The following is a 21385-nucleotide window of genomic DNA, read 5'->3' on the forward strand; positions in this document are numbered from 1 at the left end:
GCCAAAGACTTAACAACTGTTCAGCCTGTTTTGGAGTCTAAAGCATCATTTTATATTTCCACCCTGGCGTAGACTGTCGGGTGGGTAAATATATTTGGGGATAATGAGTTGTGTTTTTGGATATCACACTTTGTTTGTATTTGTGTTATAAAGCACCACTAAATCATCGAGATATGCCTCCAAATTCGATCCATTAAGAGTAGAAGTTGGCTTTTGTGTTCTGCTGCACATTGGCAAATGAATGCGTGTCGCTCGATGTAGCTTTCCACTTTGCTCCTTGAGACACAATGCCCCCTTTAACTCTCACACCGTCCGCCATCCCGAGACAAGGCAAGTCCTGTGTTTTGTTAGTGCGATGGCGCTGTCTGGGGGGAATCCAATTTCTCTTCCTCTGACCAATCAGCAACCTATGTGTCATTTCCTGATTCCTCTGGCCATGTACAGACTTCATTTGTGTGAATGCCAAAACGGTAACCGGATAGTGCTCAAGAGATAGAGACCAAAGCCGGACAAAGTGCTTTATGTTCATGCACGTATTTACAGATATTAAAGCACATGTATATATGCTCCCGTAAGAAATGTTATCTGTGGCACATGGGCGTCACTACAAATGGTCAGTTCTTCCAGGGGACGTTGGGATAAAAACAGCACATGGCCCACGGAAACGACAAAGTGATTATGTTCCCTCAATGATAGCGGTGCACCCCTACTCCCATTTACAGTCAGCCTTATGTCTTCCTTAACTCTGGTTGTTCTCTCTGAGAGAATGTCAACGGTAAAGGTGTTCCATACAACAATGAGTGATGACAATGTCGGGGTGACCATTCACTCCCTTCAGGCTACGTCGTAAAAGAAGCACGAAGTCTGTTGGACAGATGTTTGCTAACAGACCTGTCCGCAGGCATGCCCCTGACCTTGAGTGGGAAGAACTTTATTGTCCCGGAAAAAGAGCATAATTAGACCCTGCCGCAAATTAGACGCTGTCGGGATTGGCCGTCGTCAGCGCTGATTAGCGGGTCAGTGCCACGGGGTGATAAGCAGTGCTAACAGTCAGCCTCCCAATAACCAGAGAACAATGTAGAGAATCAAGGGGAAAGACCTACGCAAGATGTGTTTGGCCTGCCGTTCACTGCACAAGGTCATAAATGTTACGTTCTAGACGCTTTTTGTTCGCATTAGAGTTTGATGAATGACTATTATCACTGAAGGCCATTAAGGACATAGCAGATTCTGCCAACGTTATGGCCAATGTGATACAGACGGCTGAGAAGTGATGCATCCCTGCCAAGGTTGCTCTCCCTAAGCAAAAGACATCTGCCCACTGTACACCCCTCACCCCCCTCCCCATTTACATTTAATAGCGCTTTCTTCATATGGTAATGCAAGTTGGGATTTCAAAAAAAGGTTCTGTGATAGCGAGGGTCAAGCTGAAACTGTTGAGCCAACTCACTGGGGCAATCTGAGGACAAAGTGAATCTCTTGAACCTTGCAGTTGTCGTTTCTCCTCTTTATTCCATCAGAGAACGTATAATAAAGATAGCGTATACCATCACATAGAGTATACTGTGTTTTGTATTTTATTGAGTGCAAAATCAAAGACGAAATAACACGGTCAGGGTTTTGTTTACTGTCTTCTGCAGTGCTTACTTTTGTCTTTTATTTTGGAAAAACTTCCACTGTTTCTCACCGGGAAACTCCTGAATTAAATCTTAGGTCCTCCTTCCGAGCTCCATATTCCCTCTCCCAATTGAGCGCAACCGATCTGAGCGAGCATGGATTCAAAGTGAGCGTGGCATGCACAAGGTCAGCCTGTTAGCCTGTGCTAATTAAAAACAAGCCCTCGAGTTGCAGCAGAGGTTAAATAGGATGTGCACTTGTCTTTGCTGTCTGCGACATTAAACTTAAATGACACCCTTTGCTGATGACGTTGGATAAAACTAAGGTTCAATAGATGATGGTAATTAAAAAAATGAAGCTATGTTGATTTAGTCAAATATCAACATGACGAACCACCCAATTCATGCATAGCTCTGAATCCCATCCTACTTGTATTATAATTCTGTGTAGACATATGCCATGAAAGAGAGGAAAAAAAAAAATTCTGTGGAAAAACAAATGAGCCAGTTGTTTTGCTTTTGGAAAGCCAGTGGCTCAGTGTGGCAATAATGTGTGTTGGAAAACACAGCGGCAGATATTTGTCAGACTTGCCGCTGCCAGCGATGATGCTACGTTTCACATAGACCACAGCGGCCTGTAACACCGGGACAATTAAACACAAACACTTTGCCTTGAAAGCGTAACAATTGCTCATACCCATTAACATCCACTGCATTTGCTATGCCGTGAGCATGAGCCAATATTTGCCATCCTATCATAATTACACACTACCTCTTTGTGTGTGTGAAAGTCTCGTTCACCTCTGCCCGGCCTGGACGTTGGGCACTGAGCTGGATATGAGGGCATTAACTGTGCTTCAGTGCACCTCACCATTTAAAAGGCAGAACAGCGCCAGCCCTGTTTGCCACAAGGCTTGTACAGGCTCATTGCCCAGGGCAAGCAGGCAGGCTGACCCAGGCTAGGCCCAGATGTCAAGAGTGGAAGATGGCGTCCTGGTGCACTGTGCCGACGCTTTCCAGTATGGCCCAACATCTGTCTCATCTGCTGGCACCCAACCTGCTCCTCTCCAACCCCACCCCATCTTTCTTGTTTTCGACATTTCGAGTTCTTCGTCCAGCTACAGTACAGCGGTGCCTCGACGTACAAATTGAAATCATTCCTTGACCGCAGCTTTTGTCACCCTACGTCAAATGAATGGCCGTTGTGCTGCTCCCTCCGGTGTTCCCACCTTGGCCGCCTGGGGACAGTACAGGACGGACGGATATGCTTCTGTCTATTGAGTTATTATGAATCACATTTCGCTTCTTGGCAGACCTGCAGCAGAGCATTTTGCAACGAGGCATGTCCTGCCTAGAAAGCGAGTGACATTCATAATAACCTCTAAATTGAGATGTGTCAAATCCTCTCGGGTCATCAGTACGACATTAATATTAGTCTTTCTACGCAGAGGATAAGGAATAGATCATCGAGTACTGTTATATTGTCTGTCTATATCTTGCTGCCCCGCTTGTGTTCAATCCGCTGTTTAAAGGGTTAAAGCATCGCTACAAAGGTGCAAATTAGTGTTAGCATTGAGTGGCAAAGATATGTGGTTGTTTTAAATATACAATTTGTATCTTGAAAAATGGGTATGTTGGCGCCCCTGTATATTTGAGCTCTTTCTCTTTCCCTTTTTCTCTGTCAATACACACACACACACACACACGCGCAACTCTTCTCTTGAAGTCGGGTGTGTGTGATGGGCTCTCCGGGGCTGCAGGCCCCAGAGCCAGCCTTCCAATTCTGCGCTGCTCACAGCATTATCCACTCTATCTGTCCATCTGTCCCTCTGTTCACCACAGCCTCCATCCAGCTGCTCACCTAGCCACCCTATTAGCCAGCCTTCCATACGCAGCTAGCATTGCTGCACTGCTCGGGGTTACCTTCAAAGACTGGCCTCCTCCACTCATAAACACAGAAACAGCTGCTCTCTGCAGTATGTCGCTTCTCTGTGTCCTGCCCTCCTCTCTCTCAAAGTCAAAAGTGCCTCACTTGTTAATGATGGAATCTTTCTTCACATCTGCACTACACAGGCATTTACATCCAAACAAAAGATAATGTGCGGTTTGCTTCACTCCCACTTTCTTCCTGTTTGTCCCTAGACCGTGGTGCACTGTTTCTTATCACACAAGTCATCGAAAGCAATGACGACTGCTTCGGCTGTGCTGTATCTGTCTGTGAGAAGTCAGGTCTGCTCGTCGCTGAGCACGTGGGGTGCTTTTCATCTCTTACGGTTGGAGCCCGTGTGTTTAAAGTTCATGTTAAGGCTTACCGACAGCTTTGATGTAATACAAATGAGATACTAGTTTCAAGAACAGAGACACAATAGGACTCATTTTGTGGGAAGAACTGGGTAAAAAAATACACAAGTCGCTAAGTAGCTCCAGCTAATTTAATTATTAGTTGTCCTGAGCCGATCACGTATTTGTTTAGTTGGTTTGAACCACTGCTGCACTAGACTTACAGCCATATGAAAAATATCATGTTGGGATATTTTTTTATTTAAAAAAAAAAAAAAAAGGACAATAAAGATTTATTTGGATACTCAAAATCAAGTGACTGTGATTACATTTGAATAAAGTGGGATTGGGATAATAGTTATTTCACTGTTTCTAGGCAGAGGAGGTGTGCATTAAGTTTCTCACTGCCTTTTGGTAAATTGTTTCTCATTCTGCAGCTGCATAAGCCACACATTATGTTCATGTCCCAAATAGATATGTCTTTTGTAGAATTAAGAAAATGCTCTCCTTGCTTCTTCACTCAGCTGAATATAGTTTGTGTCCAGACACATTGTGGCACAATCTAAGCACAATTTCCTCTGTGAGGTGAGAGGTGTCACTTCCAATCAGGCAAGGACAGGCGGAGATGCAGCCATTGTTTCCTGCTGATCCCGGCCTCATCGCCGCACTGTGTGCCCGCTAATGAAGAGGGGCACGTCGCGCCGGGATAGTTTACCCGCCGTCTCTCCTGTGAGTTGAGGACGCGGGCCAATCTGTCAGGAACACATTGAGTGAAATTGCCCTGCGGTACAGCCGTGTGCGCTGACAAGCCACTCGCAGACTGCCAGCCAGCAGTGACGCTACCTACCACCCCGTATTGACAAGCAAATTACAGTCTCCGGCAGTCAAACACATCCGGCAAGATTCATTTACATCTGTCAGCTCCAAGCCTTTGTTACCTTGTTGGGGTTCTTCTCTGCGAGGGCTGGATCCCACAATGTTATGACAGAGGAGATTGTGAAGGGCCGACACGCGCAACATTAAGACTGACGTTGCGGCCTGCCTCCCTGACTGGATCCCATTACCTCGGCAGCATTGTGGGAATTAATTCTTCCAATAAGATTGTTTTTTTTTTTTAAACAGTTCATATATTGAATAATCTAACCAGAGTAAATTGGTGAACATAACATCTTCCTGTGCAGGTAAATGTTTGATTGGGGGGGTAGTGGAATTCTCAGCCACAAAATGTAAATGAGACGTTATTATTACCAACTATATGTACTTTTCCCTAGTACAGTTTTTGTAGTAAAGAGAACAAAAAATAAATTAAAAAAAAATATATATATATAACTGATTCATGAAAAATCTTTTCACTGTGTACTATACAGTGGTGCCTCGAGATACAAGTTTAATTCGGTCCACGCTCACAACTCAAAACAGTTGCATGTCGAATCATCTTTCCCCATTGAAATGAATGGAAATGCTAATAATTCATACCAACCTCTGGACAAAAAGTAAAAAAAAATTTAATGTTTTAATAAGTGAAATAGAATATTGTACTTTACTAAAACAACATAGTAACAACATAATTAAATGCAATGGAAAGAATTAGACAGTTGGTGCCTTATGAGTCATTCTGGCGCATGCGACTTGGCCATTGGCAGACACAAACGAAGAAGACTTTACAACTACTGTGACTGAGTAAGCTGCACTATTAATCATAATTTTTTGCCGTGGATAAAGAATATATGTCTATGAGTATTGTTATATTTCCTGTCTACATGTTGCTGCACCGTTTGTGTCCACATATCAAAGCATTATAACACCAAATCATTATTATTTTTTTTTTTTGTCTTGAGTTTGTTGTCACATTTCTGTCGGGCCAATTATACATTACTGGTGCACTCACTGTCGTAGTCTCGCCACGTTGCACTATTTGCATACCTGTTGTTGACCAATACTGGCCACTCATGCCAGAGTAGCATCTGCTCCATTTGACCACTGATTGAGGAGTATCTGCAACATTTGCACAATCAACATTGTCCCAGACTATCGTACTACTCGCTTGAAGTCTTGGCGGCCTTTGCAAAATGGTCATTGCACCGGACTCTTGCAATATTAGTCATTCGAACTGCTCTAAGTGCTAGAGCATCTGCATCTTTTTCCACAATTTTCAAAATAAAATAATCATTTGTACCGGCATTACCAGATAACTATTAACCCTTTATTGCTCAGTGACTGCTTTTGTCAATGTCTTTATGTCTCCAAAGTGTTCTCTGTCAATTGACTGTCTGTTGTCGAACTTGAGCGCCTCCAATTACCGGAGACAAATTCCTTGTGTGTTTTTTGGACATACTTGGCAAATAAAGAGGATTCTGATTCTGAATAAGGCAGGCCTGTGGGGGGCAAAAGCCAGTGCAAACTGTAGGCCGGTCCCAAGCCCGGATAAATGCAGAGGGTTGCGTGAGGAAGGGGATCCGCCTTAAAACTTTGTCAAACAAATATGAGCGTTCATCCAAAGAACTCCATACCGGATCGGTCGTGGCCCGGGTTAACAACGTCCGCCAACGGCGCCGACAACCTGCAGGGCGCCGGTGGGAATTCAGCTACTGTGGGTCGAAGTCGAAGAAGAAGACGAAGAAGAAGAGGTGGAAGCAGGTTCTTTGGCAGAAAGAGAAGAGGAAATCACAGAGCCTAGAACTAAATGTGGGGACTTTGAATGTTGGGACTATGACACGAAAATCTCGGGAGTTGGTTCACATGATGGTTAGGAGAAAGGCTGCTATATTGTGTGTCCAAGAGACCAGGTGGAAAGGCAGTAAGGCTAGAAGTTTAGGGGCAGGGTTGAAATTATTTTACCATGGTGTAGATGGGAAGAGAAATGGAGTCGGGCTTATTTTAAAAGAAGAGTTGGCCAAGAATGTCTTGGAGGTGAAAAGAGTATCAGATCGAGTGATGAGGCTGAAACCTGAAATTGAGGGTGTTATGTGTAATGTGATTAGTGGCTTTGCCCCACAGGTGTGATGTGACCTAGAGGTGAAAGAGAAATTCTGGAAGGAGCGAGACAAAGTAGTTCTGAGCATCCCAGACAGAGAGAGAGTCGTGATTGGTGCAGATTGTAATGGACATGTTGATGAAGGTAATAGGGGTGATGAAGAAGTGATGGGTAAGTACGGCATCCAGGAAAGGAATTTGGAGGGACAGGAAAGGAATACATTGAGATGCGACACAGGGCAAAGGTAGAGGTGGCAAAGGCTGAACAAGAGGCATATGATGACATGTATGGCAGGTTGGACACTAAAGAAGGAGAAAAGGATCTAAACAGGCTGGCCAGACAGAGGGATAGAGATGGGAAGGATGTGCAGCAGGTTAGGGTGATTAAGGATTGAGATGGAAATATGTTGACCGGTGCCAGTAGTGTGCTAGATAGATGGAAAGAATACTTCGAGGAGTTGATGAATGAGGAAAATGAGAGAGATGGGAGAGTAGAAGAGGCAAGTGTGGTGGACCAGGAAGTGGCAATGATTAGTAAGGGGGAAGTTTGAAAGGCATTAAAGAGGATGAAAAATGGAAAGGCAGGTGGTCCTGATGACATTCCTGTGGAGGTATGGAAGCATCTAGGAGAGGTGGCTGTGGAGTTTTTGACCAGCTTGTTCAATAGAATTCTAGCAGGTGAGAAGATACCTGAGGAATGGAAGAAGAGTGTGCTGGTGTCCATTTTTAAGAACAAGGGTGATGTGCAGAGCTGTGGGAACTCTAGAGGAATAAAGTGGATGAGCCACACAATGAGGTTATGGGAAAGAGTAGTGGAGGTTTATAAAACAGTGGTGAGGCCAGCCATGATGGACGGATTAGAGACAGTGGCACTGAAGAGACAAAAGGAAGCATAGCTGGAGGTGGCGGAAATGAAGATGTTGAGGTTTGCTCTCGGAGTGACCAGGTCGGATAAAATTAGAAATGAGCTCATGAGCTGAGGTTCGATGTTTTGGAGACAAAGTTCGAGAGAGCAGACTTGGATGGTTTGGACACGTCCAGAGGAGAAATAGTGAGTATATTGGTAGAAGGATGATGAGGATGGAGCTGCCAGGCAAGAGAGCGAGAGGAAGACCAAAGAGAAGGTTGATGGATGTCGTGAGGGAAGACAGGAGGGCACTTGGTGTTGGAGAGGAGGATGCAGGAGATAGGCTTCCATGGAAAAGGATGACGCGCTGTGGCGACCCCTAAAGGGACAAGCCCAAAGGGAAAGAAGAAGAAGATAACACCAAATCATGAATGCTATTCATTAGCTAGTTTATGACGTTTCCCATTGTGTTAGCATTAAGCTAGCAGATGTCACCATTTGTTTTATGTTTAGTTTGATATTAAACTTCAACTGGAAGAGGCAATTTTTAGCTTGAAGCTTCTTTTTTGAAGATGTTCCCTATCTGCCCAACTGCTGCTTGTAACTCGAATAGCTCGTACGTCGGGTCACTCGTATCTCAAGGCACCGCCGTACTCATCTCGATATTTTCCTCCATATATTTTCTGTACTTTTTGGGTTGTGAAGAAATAATATTGTGGCTATTCAGGCAGGACAAGTTTTAATCATAGCTGTCCCGTTGTGCTTTCCTCGAAGAAGTCGCGGCAATCACATGGTTTGTTGGTCCCGGCTGTGTCGAAAAGGGCATGTTTGATTTGCCTTGCTGTTTTAAGAGGAGTCTCGGTGCCGGGTAAATAGCAGAAAGCGTTTGGAATATATGACAGGCTGACAGACTTCACTTAATGGGAAATGCACCTCTTTTTGTTGACTATGTTCACTAAAGGGCAGCCAAGTCATGGTCTTTGAGGCGCTGCTTTCGCCCATTCCCAGGCTTAGATACATATTCACAATTAATGACTCGAGATCGGTCTCCCCTTTTCACCCTAACCTTCAGATATATGCCTGTCTCATTTGACCTCATCCAACTATAAATAGACAGAGCACGCCCGTTTGAACCAGCCATTCTTTCCAACGGGTCCAAAGCACACACGTTTAAAACCGAACCATTACCACACGTCCGAGACACAAATCCACTTGGGCGGCGTCCCTTCAAACGCAAGCAGAGCTCGGCGAACACCTTACACGCGTCTGATAGCGCTTGTCATGGGTGCATAATGACACAGGGCTCTCCAGAGCCAGCTGCAAGCGCTGTTACAACTTGCCAAGGCTCGTTAACACTGGCAGCGGTTGCCTCCGAAGGACAAGTGCCACATATATCAGCGTGCAAAGAGTCCCCCCACCTCTTTCTTCAGCTCGCTTGTTTTATCTCGACTTGCTTCTTCAGCGCACGTTGAGCATCCAGCATAACATCTTTGCACAACTTTTACTGTTGTGGCTGGAAGAGTCTACTACTCGAGTCTACAACTTCAACACAAGCATTGGCACTAAACTCGATATTGTTATGCAGTCTCCCAATAGTTTTTTTTTTTGTATTTAAAAAGAAAAAGTACAGTACAGTGGTGCTTGTCAAATCATCTTTTCCCATTGAAATGAATGCCATGAATCTGTTCCAGCCTCCCCCATAAAGCAAAAACTTTTTTGTAATGTATGTTTTAATGCAGGCGGCACGGTGGACATCTGCCTCACAGTTCTGAGGACCCCGGTTCAATCCCCGGCCCCGCCTGTGTGGAGTTTGCATGTTCTCCCCGTGCCTGCGTGGGTTTTCTCCGGGTACTCCGCTTTCCTCCCACATCCCAAAAACGTGCATGGTGCGTTACTTGAAGACTCTAAATTGTCCGTCGGTGTGAATGTGAGTGCCAATTGTTGTTTGTTTGTGTGTGCCCTGCGATTGGCTGGCAACCAGTTCAGGGCGTACCCCGCCTCCTGCCCGATGATAGCTGGGATAGGCTCCAGCACTCCCGCGGCTCGGAAAATGGATGGATGGATGTTTTAATGTGAAAAACAGCACTCTATAATATTATACCTTACAATTCTAAAGCATTAAACACTTCATTTTACAATTAAAAAGAAATAAACAGTTTTGTCACTCTTTCAATTGTGCTGCTCATTCTGGTATGTGCGCCTTGGCCACCTGGGAATAGTATGACACAGAAATATGGATATACTGTACCGAAGGTTCAGCTCCTCTCTCGGCTTCTCAGTACGACAGTAATATTAGTGGTTCTTCACAGGGGATAAATAATATATATTTTTGTTATATGGTCTGTTTACATGTGTCGCAGCACCGTCTGAGTTCATATATCTGTTGCTTAAAGGGTAACAAAACCACCGCATAGATGCTAATTGTTAGCCTGTGTGCCGATGGATTTTCCCATTGTATGTTAGCATAAAGGTAGCCATGTGGTTGTTTTAAATACACGACACGTAATTATGATTGTTTTATGTTGACTTTAACAGGAACCTTCAGCTGAGAGTGGCAATAAACAGCTTGAAGCCTCTTTTCCGAAGAATATTTACCAATTATATCTGCTAAACTGCCGCTTGTTGTGGAGTTGAGTCACAAAAATCATCCATCTCCAAAACGTCAAGTATTGTCGGGTCACTCGTTTCTCAAGGCACCACTGTATTGTTACTAGACTGGATGTTGTTGTGCAGTCTCGCAATAGTTTTTTCTTCTGTTGGAAAATGTCAAAGGGCATCGTCACAAGAATCCTAATCGTTTGGCCCCAAAGCTCATGCTGTGAGGAGCTCTGCTAACTGTTGCTCTGTATTTATCATAGAATGTGAAGGAAAGAAGCTAGATAATCATCTATATTAAACATCGTGGCCTCAGATTAGGACCTGACCTGGGTTCAGCTCTTTCTTTTTTAAAAACTGTGTGAGAAACATCCTGGAGCAGTCTATGGGGCGCGGACGGAGCCTTTCCCAACATTTTCTTTGCACACACAACCTGATATGACTGCTCACATTTTTCTTCCTATCTTCTTTTGTCCCCCCCCCACATAGATATGAGATGCTGATAACAGAACTATGTCAGTGGGTTGAGAAGATAAAAAGCAATAACAAAGATTCTTTGCTCCCATTGTCAATTGCCCTCCGATACATTTACTGGCAGGCCATTAAGGCAACCAAAGTGATTCTCATTCCCTCTGATAACGATTATCTTCATACCACCTCTGTCTGGGAAGGCCAGAGAGGATAAAGCCTCTATAAAACTGGATGAATTACATATGTAATATGATGAGCATATGTGTGCGGGGGGGAGGTGCTCCAGGATTATTTAGTGTGCAGCTCATTACTTAGCGTACAGCTGCTTAGCCATCCTTTCTGCCCAAGGCTTGGCAGGCGTCCCTAGCATTCTTTGTCATAGAACTGTACATACCTGCAGCTGGAGGGGGCTGAGTCCTGACGCTGCCGCAGCTGCCATTGTGGAGGGAATGAACTGCACGGGGTAGTTATCACCTGTCAGCGAGAGACAACAATGTATACAGGTTGAGACAATGAGCTGGCCCACAGCGTGCAGACAAGCGCCAACACGGATCCCGGGTCCTGCTGCAGTACATTAATGCGGCCATGTGGCACATTGCAGCAATACCTCAGCTTCAAGCCCAAACATCTGCGTTAACAAAAGGTTCAACTGCTTTGACTGCAGCAGGATTACTCGGGAACGTCACACGCCGTTCGCCCTCTTCTGAGGAACTCCTTAGGCTTGTGTGTGCTCGCTGGGTTTGCGAAGTGAAATTAAGGAGCTCCTCTGATATTCAATTAGCAATTATGCAATAGACTCAGGCACTCCGTGCAGCTGTAGGCTTGGCTGGCTATTGTGCAGCGCAATATTGTTTCTGACTGGGACTAGAGTGAAAACATGTGTTTGAACTGGTTAGAACAAGAGTGCCGGCAAAATACCAAGATTAAACAATGCTGCGCATTTTGATTTCACACATCACTGCGAGCAGGAATTGCTCATTACACGGCGGCCTGTTTTGTCAATGGCAGTCACTAAAACGGACTGCTGTATGACGGTTATTCACGGCAGTTTGCGGATCGAACATTTCAAAGTTTGACATTGTAGATATCGACGTCTAATTGTGACTGGTCAAAATGACAGCTAGAGCTATCTGTAATTTAGGTTCAAAACTGTCAAAAACTGAATTACATACATCTACAATGTGATTTTGCCCAGTTTAAACTAAATTCGAGACATCCGAAAAGACACACGTGGATCCTAAATTGAGGTGAATGAAAGCTATTTGAAACTGGAATTCTGCTTAGTCCAAATCAAATTGTAGACCTCTCAAACTGCTGTTACAGATATCGACAAATGAGTCGCAGATATACACGGCACATATCTGCAACTGAATTATGGAGCTCTGTCATGAGAAACCCCGTAGACATGAATGTCTAAAGTGACCTCATTGTCCTGTGGGTGAACTGACGATGCAGATATCTGAGATGACAACTGCGCATCGGAAGAATGGAGCGACAAATAGCCAGCGCGTTGACTCGGCCAGAATAACCTTAGAAAGATGGACGAGCGCAGTGTTTGTAGCTGCCCGGCTGGTTTGAATCATGCGTCTGTGCGAGTGGGGGTGTGGGCGGGTGAGGGGGGAGGCCTCCGCTCAGACGCCACTTCTTCCTGTCACTTCTCCTCACCGACATATGGAGCCATTAGGCCACAGACAAGGTAAATGTATGTACCTTCTCTTTCACTTTGCCCCGGCCCGCTCGCCTCACTTTGCAATCTTGTACAGCACAGCACAATGTGATACGGGACACGGAAATTCAATCCCCATTTAGGAGCAAATCAAATCACACGGCAGTAGCGGTTTGCAATAGCGCTGGCTTGGATATGCGGGCTTGCGCCGTAGTTATTTCTACAAGCTCCTTCATTTCGGTATTGCTTTCCCTCTCGTCTCGATATTTGGGAATAACAAATGGCCGGGCGTCTTTAGATGTGGTGTGAAACCTGGGGAGAGTCGCGGCCTGAATGAGTGCCCCGCTGCGGCTGGGGAGGGGCAATGTGGGTCTCGGGTGTATTCGGCATTTAGGCACTTGGCTTCAGCAGAATGAGCGTCGTGCCAGCTCAGTGTTGTTGCTGAAACGGGCATCATCTTTTAAACCCGTTTTAGCCACGACTTGTCCCTTGTTGACCTGGTCACTGCAGCCTATAATTCTTACGACTAGAAGAGTCACTTCGCGGCCTGGTGGACGGGAGGTTAGCAGTAGTTGAGGTTGGGGGTTCCAGTCTAGGCTCTGGCCCAATGGCAAGCGGATTCAACATTTCAAATAAATACAAATTTCAACGACCTGTCTTACTGACTTGTCGTAATTGCATTTGGAATATTTGGAATGATCTGTCAGGTAACGATTCAAAACAAAAGAGATAGCTGAAATTGAGTTTCGCCTAGTCAATGCTGAATTACGGATATCTGCAACTGAATTGTCGACATCTGTAATGACTAATCCCGAACATACGAATGCCAAAAATGATGGCATGAAATGCCAGTCGTGGATAGGAAGTAGTCGCATACATTTGAAATGTTCTTTTTGACTTTTTGGACATTTGGATTATAAAACTAACTCTGAGAACGTATTTCAACGCTGTTTTGATGTTACTTTTGTTTGATTTCTTCCGCCGTGTGTTGTGGGGGGAAAAGGAAACTGCAGTGTCATCATGACAGGCGTATGTGGGCCCGACTGCTTTGATATCTTCGTAAACAACGTCGATGGGCCGGAAAGGCCTATTTGTTTCAAAGATGAGCCGCTGCTCGAAAGGCTGTGCTTGCCTAGCGTACAATAGCAGGCCATTGAGCACAGCCGGTGGATGGGGTGATGACTTAGCGCCACGGCGCCTGAGTGACTTTGTTGCCATGTGAGCGCAACGGGGTTGGGGTCATAATCAGTGGTCCCCGGGAGCTGTCTCATAACGATAACATCAGATTAGTGCGCTTTCGTCTCGGAAGTAAATGCTCGGCCACTTCCGCCGAGGAGAAAGAACGTGGCGGCATCCTGCGTGCGCTGCAGGTGGGGGTGATAACATTGTCCTCTCTGGCTGCATTGTGTGTATTGTATTGGACGGGGAGAAATAATAGATGTTTTGAAATACTTCTCCTGTAACAGTCATTTGCAGACCCCCCCCAGCTATTTCTTCATCAACTCATGCATTATGCAGCAAGCACATACACAGCAACCTCCGACCGTGATTCCATAATAGCTTCCGTTATTTGAACTAAAACATTTTCGACGTCAAACCTCTTGCAAAAGGCGCAGTGGTAAAAGACTTCCCCCTCAGGCACTTTGTTTAGGCTGTCATGGCCCCACAGTTCCAAAATAGCTGACATTTCATCCTGTGGTTTTGGAGTTAATTCATTAACTGCCCTTCCGCACCTTTTTAATGTACCGCTGCTCCAAACCTGCTGACTTCCTTGGGTTTCCCCGTGCTGATTTCAGTCATCGTTCACGTTCTGCTTCACTTTCACAATACGCACAGGCTCGCTTTGTTCTGGCTATGACATTTATTTTTTTTTTAATCAAGACTACACTGACTTTCAACTATTCCTTTGTTCAGTGCACATTTATACAATCTAATTTGAAATGACGTCTTTCATTGCCATGGACATCCAACTGTGTACTGCCACTGACGTACTGTATATAATCATCAAGTACGTTATTCCAATGGGAAGGCATGGCCGAGGGTCTCGCCCAGCTCGACTGTGAAATTCATGTTCGTAAACCGCTGTAATGACTAACAGATCCCTGTAGATGACGACATTGCGTCGCTTCAGATATAAATAAGATCAAGATCAAGCGCTGAACGTCAACTTGTCACATCGATTGTGAGGGCGAGAAATGCCAACGCACTGGAAGTGGGAGAAGTTTAGCCACCTGATGCGGCAACATCAAAACATTATGTACAGTATGTAAATGGTATGTGTATGTGTTATGGGTTCACAGAGTGATCGACGAACGCCATCTGAAAAAGTCCCCGACGTTTAGCTCGAGCCGTGCGGTGAGTCGGTGTCGCTCACGGCGAGTTTCATAAATGATTAGTTTGCCATCAAAAGTCCCTTTCTCCATCCTGTTTTTGTTGTTTCACAGGTTGAAGTGTCACGAAAACAAGAAATATTAGCATCAAAGTCACTGCTCTGCGTGGCGTTTTTGGGCGCTTTTTACACTTATTGTACTGCTGATTTATTACTAAAGAAAGGATGAAGCTCGTAAACTTTTTCTCTTTGTAGGTTCAGTACCTATTTTGTCATAGAAGACAATATTCTGCGGCTTTTCTGAAGAGGAGCAACCCCGAAAATGTGCTTATGCGGACTTACTCAAGAATTTCTATTTATTTTATTTTTTTTCAATGCAATTTTAATGGCCGTCAATTCTCTGCTGTCCAGCCTGATGATGCCTAAACCCTGCGAATGGAGAACTCGGGGTGTAAGAAAAATGAATGAAAGAAAAAAATGTATTTATAATGAGGATCATGCATATTTGTTTTTCACAAAGTTAAGAGATTTTGGTTATCATTTTTCCCTTTCACTGACTTGTTATGCTGAACTTCTCAAACCTGTTTCTTACATCATATGACCACGCATGATGTATAGTTGTCATGTGACTTTTTATTCCAAAAATACAGTAGATGCATGCAACAGTAAAATAGGACCTGGTATTCGATTGTCATTGGAAAAGCCATCGAGCACAGCTTGACCGTATCTGTTATTCTATGTAGACTACAATAAACTCAACCTCCAACTCTATTTGTTTGTTGCGTTTTAAAAGGCATTGCTCAAACTTGAAGATGTCAGAGGAAGAATGTGATACTGTACATGTGTGGAGAAAGCACAGGAGGGATGAAATGGCTTCAGTCGCAAAGCATACCTGGCTTATAAGACATTCCCGGAGGGAAGAGAAAGCCTTGCTGGGCGGCGGCGGCTGCTGCCAGAGTGCGTTGGTCGTGTGGAAAAATGGGGATCATGAGCGGAGGCATGTGACCCTGGACCTGCTGAACAGATAGAGAGCGGAGATCAGAGGGAGGCCTAAGCGAAGGCATGGTACGCAGAATCACAGATTGCGCTCAGGGTGGGGGGGGATCCAGATCACAGGTCTGCCTAACGCGTGCTGACAGGGGGCTCCGTGGCGATGGCGGACCCTCGTGTCCTCACACAAAACCTGGCAGATCTACGCCTGCTCTTACTCCAAACCACTCTTTCGCTTGAAGACATCAAAGACTGAACTTATTGTTCCAGCGCCAGCGAGTGGAAGTCACAGCATGACCGAGAGGCTCTTTATTACGACTTGTGCAGGGAAGCCCTGCGAAATGTCGTGTGGAGCTTCCCCTAACTGTGACGACCGTTGCCGCACGCATCGCACATGAAGTCGTCGCTGTTGATAGTGAGAAAGAAAACTTTGGAGAGTACAGTGGTGCCTCGAGATGCCCACTCAAAACATTCTTATCTCAAATCCTCTTTTCCCATTGAAATGAATGGCAATGCTGTTAATCCGTTCCAGCCTTTCCCCCATAAAACGACAAAATAAGTTTGGAATGTGTTTTTTAATGAGGAAAAATAGCACTGCAAATGTATTTATATAGCACATTTCACACACAAGGTAACTAACTCACTGTGGTTTACATGATTTCAAGAATTTAAAAACAAAGACAAAAAAACAAATGACATTTAAAAGCCAAGAAAAACACGCTGGATCAATTGAACGGCAATTGTGCTGCGCTTTCTGGTGTGCCCACTTGGGCCACCTGGGGGCAGTACGAGACAGACTCCCCCCACAACTCATCGGTACGGCACTAATATTAGTCGTTTGTCACAGAGGATAAAGAATGTAATACTGAGAGTACTGATACATTGTCTGTCTACATTTGATGCTGCACTGTTTGGGTCCAATCCATTGCTTCAAGGGTTATAACACCGCAACATCGATGCTATTTAACATTAGCGTTAATCTAGTGGACTTAAAGGCTAAACTATGTGGTTGTTTTAAACACACAAAGTGTAATTCCCTGAGTTTTATGTTTGGTTTGACAGTAAACTTCAACTGGGAGTGGCAATGAACATTCTGCCAGCGCTCGTACGTTTGCGCTTACAAGTCAAAGCAAAAACTTGGTCAAACGAAAGCAAGTCACTTGTATCTCAAGGCACCACTGGACAGTCATTTTTCTTTGTGCCTGTCTGTCGCAGTGTCGCATCAAACCTTCCTTCATTTGCTGACTTCTCGACCCGACAGGGAATATCAACACAAACTCCACACTGGAGTCAAGGGTGGGTGAGCAGCTTATGTTGCCAAAGAGCTGCGGGGGGTTGCGCACATGCAGCAAGGGCCAATCTTACTGTCACTCCCTGCTTCCTGGGGATCTTTGACAGAGAGCAGCCCGGCTACTACGGGCCCGAGAGGGTGAATCTAACGTCGGGCCGGGCCACCTCAGGGGAACCCGCCTGGAAAATGGCTTCATAAAGGCCATCGCCTAAAATAAAGACTTTACACAACGTTTCAACCTTCAACCCTCTTTAAAATCAAGTCGCAATAAAAAGGGGACTGGTTGCAATTACTGTCGCTGCACTGGGGCATGAAGTCAGCCTGGTGAGGTCCCCACTTTTTCAGCTTGTACACACCTAACACAGGATTGCACCTACTTTCTCTCACACTTAGCACATGGAAGCGGCAAAAAAACTTCATTGATCCCTCCACAGGTGCCAAGCTACACACAAAACCAAACAAAAAGGCAACAAAGTCCAGACGGTCCATTCGAGAATCATAGAAATGAACTGTACGTAATAGCAATTCTGTAAAACGGAGTAAAAACAAATGTCCGAGGAGACGGTGACAAATAATTGCTTTCAAGGGATTTGCTGCGCTGTGTTTCCGAGCTGAAAGGCTGACCAATGGATCTTGGCCTCCTCACTTGTAAGGAAAAACACAATAATTAATGTCATAACATAACATAACATAACATGACTCAAGCAAGGGTACACAGCTTGTTCTGTGTTGGACTATTTGGAACGTAAAACCAGATGGGTTCTGCTCCTGAAAATGTTTATTCAGACGAGTGGGACAACGTGGTACTTCATATGCTTATAGCAATAACCCTGAATAACAATATTTACTGTCAGATATTTTACTCAGCATTTCATTCAGATCAATATATTTCTATCCATTTGCACCTGAAGTTAAAATAAATGCTCACATTTCAGTCGGTCGAAAATGAATTCATTCTTGAATTAAAATTACTGCCATACACATTTTCCGTATATTCCGGACTATAAGTCGCACCAGCCCCCCCCCCAAAAAAAGAAGCATAATAAAGAAGGAAAAAAACATATGTGAGTCGCACTGAAGTAATTTATTTGATAAAATCCAACACCAAGAACAGACATTTCATCTTGAAAGGCAATTGAAAATAAAAAATAGAATAGAGGCAGCCCCATACAAGTTTCTCGCTCACTGCAAACTTTCTTTCTGCTGCTCGGTTAGCGTTTTTTTCGGCTGCATATTTCACTACTTGCAGCTTGTCATCTGCAGAATATGATTTTCTTTTCGATGCCATTTTTGTTTCACTCCTTCTCAGTTGTTTTTTATAAATTACCGCTAATGTTGAAATGAGCAATTTTCAGAGGTACAGAAGTAGCAGGTACAGATACGCAAGCCTAGAGCGCCCTCTTGCGGTTGTCACTGTGAAAATAACGTGAAATTATATAATAATGTGTTATGTTAATACAGGAAGTCCTCGACCCACGACGTTTCGACTTTACGACGCCCGTGCCTCGTCCGCCATTTTGTCCCAGCACCACAGTGTTTTTGCTTAGCTAGCGCATAGCGCGTGTCTGTGTTTGTGCGGCGGGAGCATCTTTGCCTTTTTCGCCCTCCTTTTTTCACACTCTCAGCAGTAATGGGAAGTACAGCATCTTATGTTTTTACTTGAATGGATTTGAGTTTCTTTATACGAAGCGTTAACCTTTCCTGCTACGCCTTCTGCGGGGCCGACCGAGGTCGTCCTCCTCGGGGGTGAACTCCCTTCTGACAATAAATTTGCTGCTCGAACGGCTTTATTAGCTCCTCTGCGCATTCGACGTCAACGGGTCCTCCGCTAATCGCGACTCTTCCCCGGTCGCCGTCACTACACTCGCCACTGTACACACTCGCACCGGCGCGCACTCTTTCCTCCTTCGCAGTCGTTTCACACACATACATCGACGCACACGCCCACACACACTGTGCTTGCTGTCACAATCGCGTGGTAGAATACCCGTAACTGAAGTATTTCGCCGTAAATTTCGACTTTAACAGTGAAATCCGACTTACGCGGAAAATCGTGTTACGTCGCCAGCGTAGGAACGGAACTCGTTCGTAAATCGAGGACTTCCTGTAATTTCACATATAAGTCGCTCCGGAGTATAAATGCCACCCCTGGCCAAACTATGAAAACAACTTCGACTTATATCCAAATATAATCACATACACAGACTAAAATAGTTAGGATATATGTGGGGGGGACTGAAAAAATTGTCGTTGATTTTGCACATTTCTGCAATGTTATGATTTAATTGATACTACTTAATTGCGGATGGAACCATTAATGGGAATAACCCCACATATTTCCCTCCTGCAACATTAACTATAAACGATATAATTTATTTCGGGATATCAGCGTTTATTACCTTTATCGTATTAAAATATGGCACAAAATATACAGGATTTAGCCAGCCAAAACTGAGAGTACGAAGAAGCACTGGTTTAGAAATAAACGCATGGAGTTTGAATGGACGTGATTTGCAGTAATGAGCTCCCAGCATTAAAGTTTAATAAGCAGCAACTAATGTCAGAGCGAGGCGACTCAAATTGTGAGGCGCTTCAAGGTGGGAAAAAATGGCGGAGCTTCGTGGGGCCGTCAATTAAGTGCTTGCACGTCGCAGGGACGCTTCTAGCATAATACCCAGTGGGTTTTTTTTTTCCAAGTAAGCGACAAGAAAAAAAGTAGATTCCAGCAAAGAAAGAACCGAGAGTGTGTCGACATGTGCCAATTGCATGTCGCAAAGATCATTTGCACTCGTTGACTTTTCCGTGTTCGGCGATACAACGGCGCCGCTTCTTTGTCACAGCTCCGCTAACAACTGGATAATGTAATTTCACACCATCTGCCCTCAAGCTTCATTATAGAACCACGAGCGGCCGATCTTATGAGGAACAGGTGCTATTGTTTGTCCCTCAAGACCCGGCGCCAAGGATCTGACTCGGAATACTCGAAGAGGAGCATCTGTAGCGATCAGTCAGACGGACTCGGCCGAGGCCCCGCGCTCTGCCAGGATGCGCTCCAGCAGAGGTTTTCGCCTCCTCGCAACATAGATCATCAATTCAGATGACCCGATTGAAGTCTGTCGCCGGCCAGCGCCGGCAAGCTGTTTGGATTTGAGGGCAGCGTCTACTCAGTGTTTGATAAATTGAGGCAATGAAAAGCGTATTGAAACCTTCTGTCGTTGTTAATCAGGTTGTTATGGTGATTTATGATCATTTTGAGCAGTTCATTCACGGTTTACCTTACCGCAGTTGTTCTTGTTTTGTTTCGTTCGACGTCCTTACGCCAAATGTAGGCGGAGTTGACTGTGTTGAAGTCAGGTGACGACTACGGAACACTTTTGGGAAGGAATACATCCTCCATTTGAAAAAGACAATCATTTTCTTTTCATTTTCTTGGGGGTGGGGGCGGGGACCAACCTCGAAAATGCTTATTGACGCCTATTGATGCTTTATCCCTGTTTATTCAAGGATATTTTGATTGAGAAAAATTCATAATTCAACGCAATTATAATGGACGGATGGACAGGAACAGTAAAACGACGGCATACCTCGGAAGCAGTAAGCAGCCCGTGCCTTTGTTTTATGTTTAGTTTGACAGTCAACTTTACCCGGGAGCGGCAATCATTTTTTGCAATTGTGGCAAACTGCCGCTTGTTGGGAAGTGCGTTGAGTTCACCGGTGATCTCAAATGTGTACTCATTGTGCGTATGTGCCGCTCAGGAGAAAGAGCAGCGAATCTGAGTGTCGTGAGGTCAAGCCATCGAGAGGGAACGACCAATAGATGACTTCTTGTTCCACTAATTCCTTACACAGTAAAACAAGCCTTCTTGGAAAACAGCCATTTCAATAAGTCTGCATTACGTCGAGGGGAGCTTGAAAGCAGTTTAGACCAACCCACTGACCCGCCTTACGCAGCCCACCCCAAATCCTTCCAGTCCGCCCCATCACACCACCTCACTTCATCACAATTCTGAGTAGAACTGCTGGCATAGCCGCACTCGGAGAAAAATAATCATGATTAATGATGTCTGAATTCAGGTCTTTTATCTGGTGGAGGGAATGCATTTCATCATACAAACACAATCCTCATTTTCTCTGTAGCACACGTATTTCCACCATTTCGCCCTTAAAATAAAAATACTGACTGTTTCAATATTAAAAGTAAATGTTATATTTGAAAAGGATATGCAATCTTCTGAATTAATACCTCTTCAAGGTCTCGCCACAAAATAAAGGTTCGCGCATATCCACAGAGACCCCTCAAACGGCATTTCTAATGACGAGAAAGCGC

At 44.7% G+C, this 21385-nt stretch overlaps 1 protein-coding gene across 5 annotated transcripts in view; it reads right to left on the bottom strand.

The window, feature by feature from the left end:
* sox6 (SRY-box transcription factor 6) overlaps positions 1-21385 on the bottom strand; it is a 151065-nt gene that overhangs the window by 39402 nt on the left and 90278 nt on the right. For 4 of the 5 annotated variants that reach the window (XM_061751272.1, XM_061751289.1, XM_061751253.1 and 1 more), the window contains 2 exons: positions 15670-15793; positions 11177-11256 (listed from right to left, as the gene is read on the bottom strand). In XM_061751272.1, coding sequence (XP_061607256.1) covers positions 11177-11256; positions 15670-15793 — 204 coding nt within the window. The remainder of the gene's footprint in view (positions 1-11176; positions 11257-15669; positions 15794-21385) is intronic. The other variant, XM_061751282.1, reaches the window with a different exon arrangement.

Source organism: Phyllopteryx taeniolatus, chromosome 2 (assembly GCF_024500385.1).
Source record: "Phyllopteryx taeniolatus isolate TA_2022b chromosome 2, UOR_Ptae_1.2, whole genome shotgun sequence".
Classification (NCBI taxonomy): domain Eukaryota; kingdom Metazoa; phylum Chordata; class Actinopteri; order Syngnathiformes; family Syngnathidae; genus Phyllopteryx; species Phyllopteryx taeniolatus.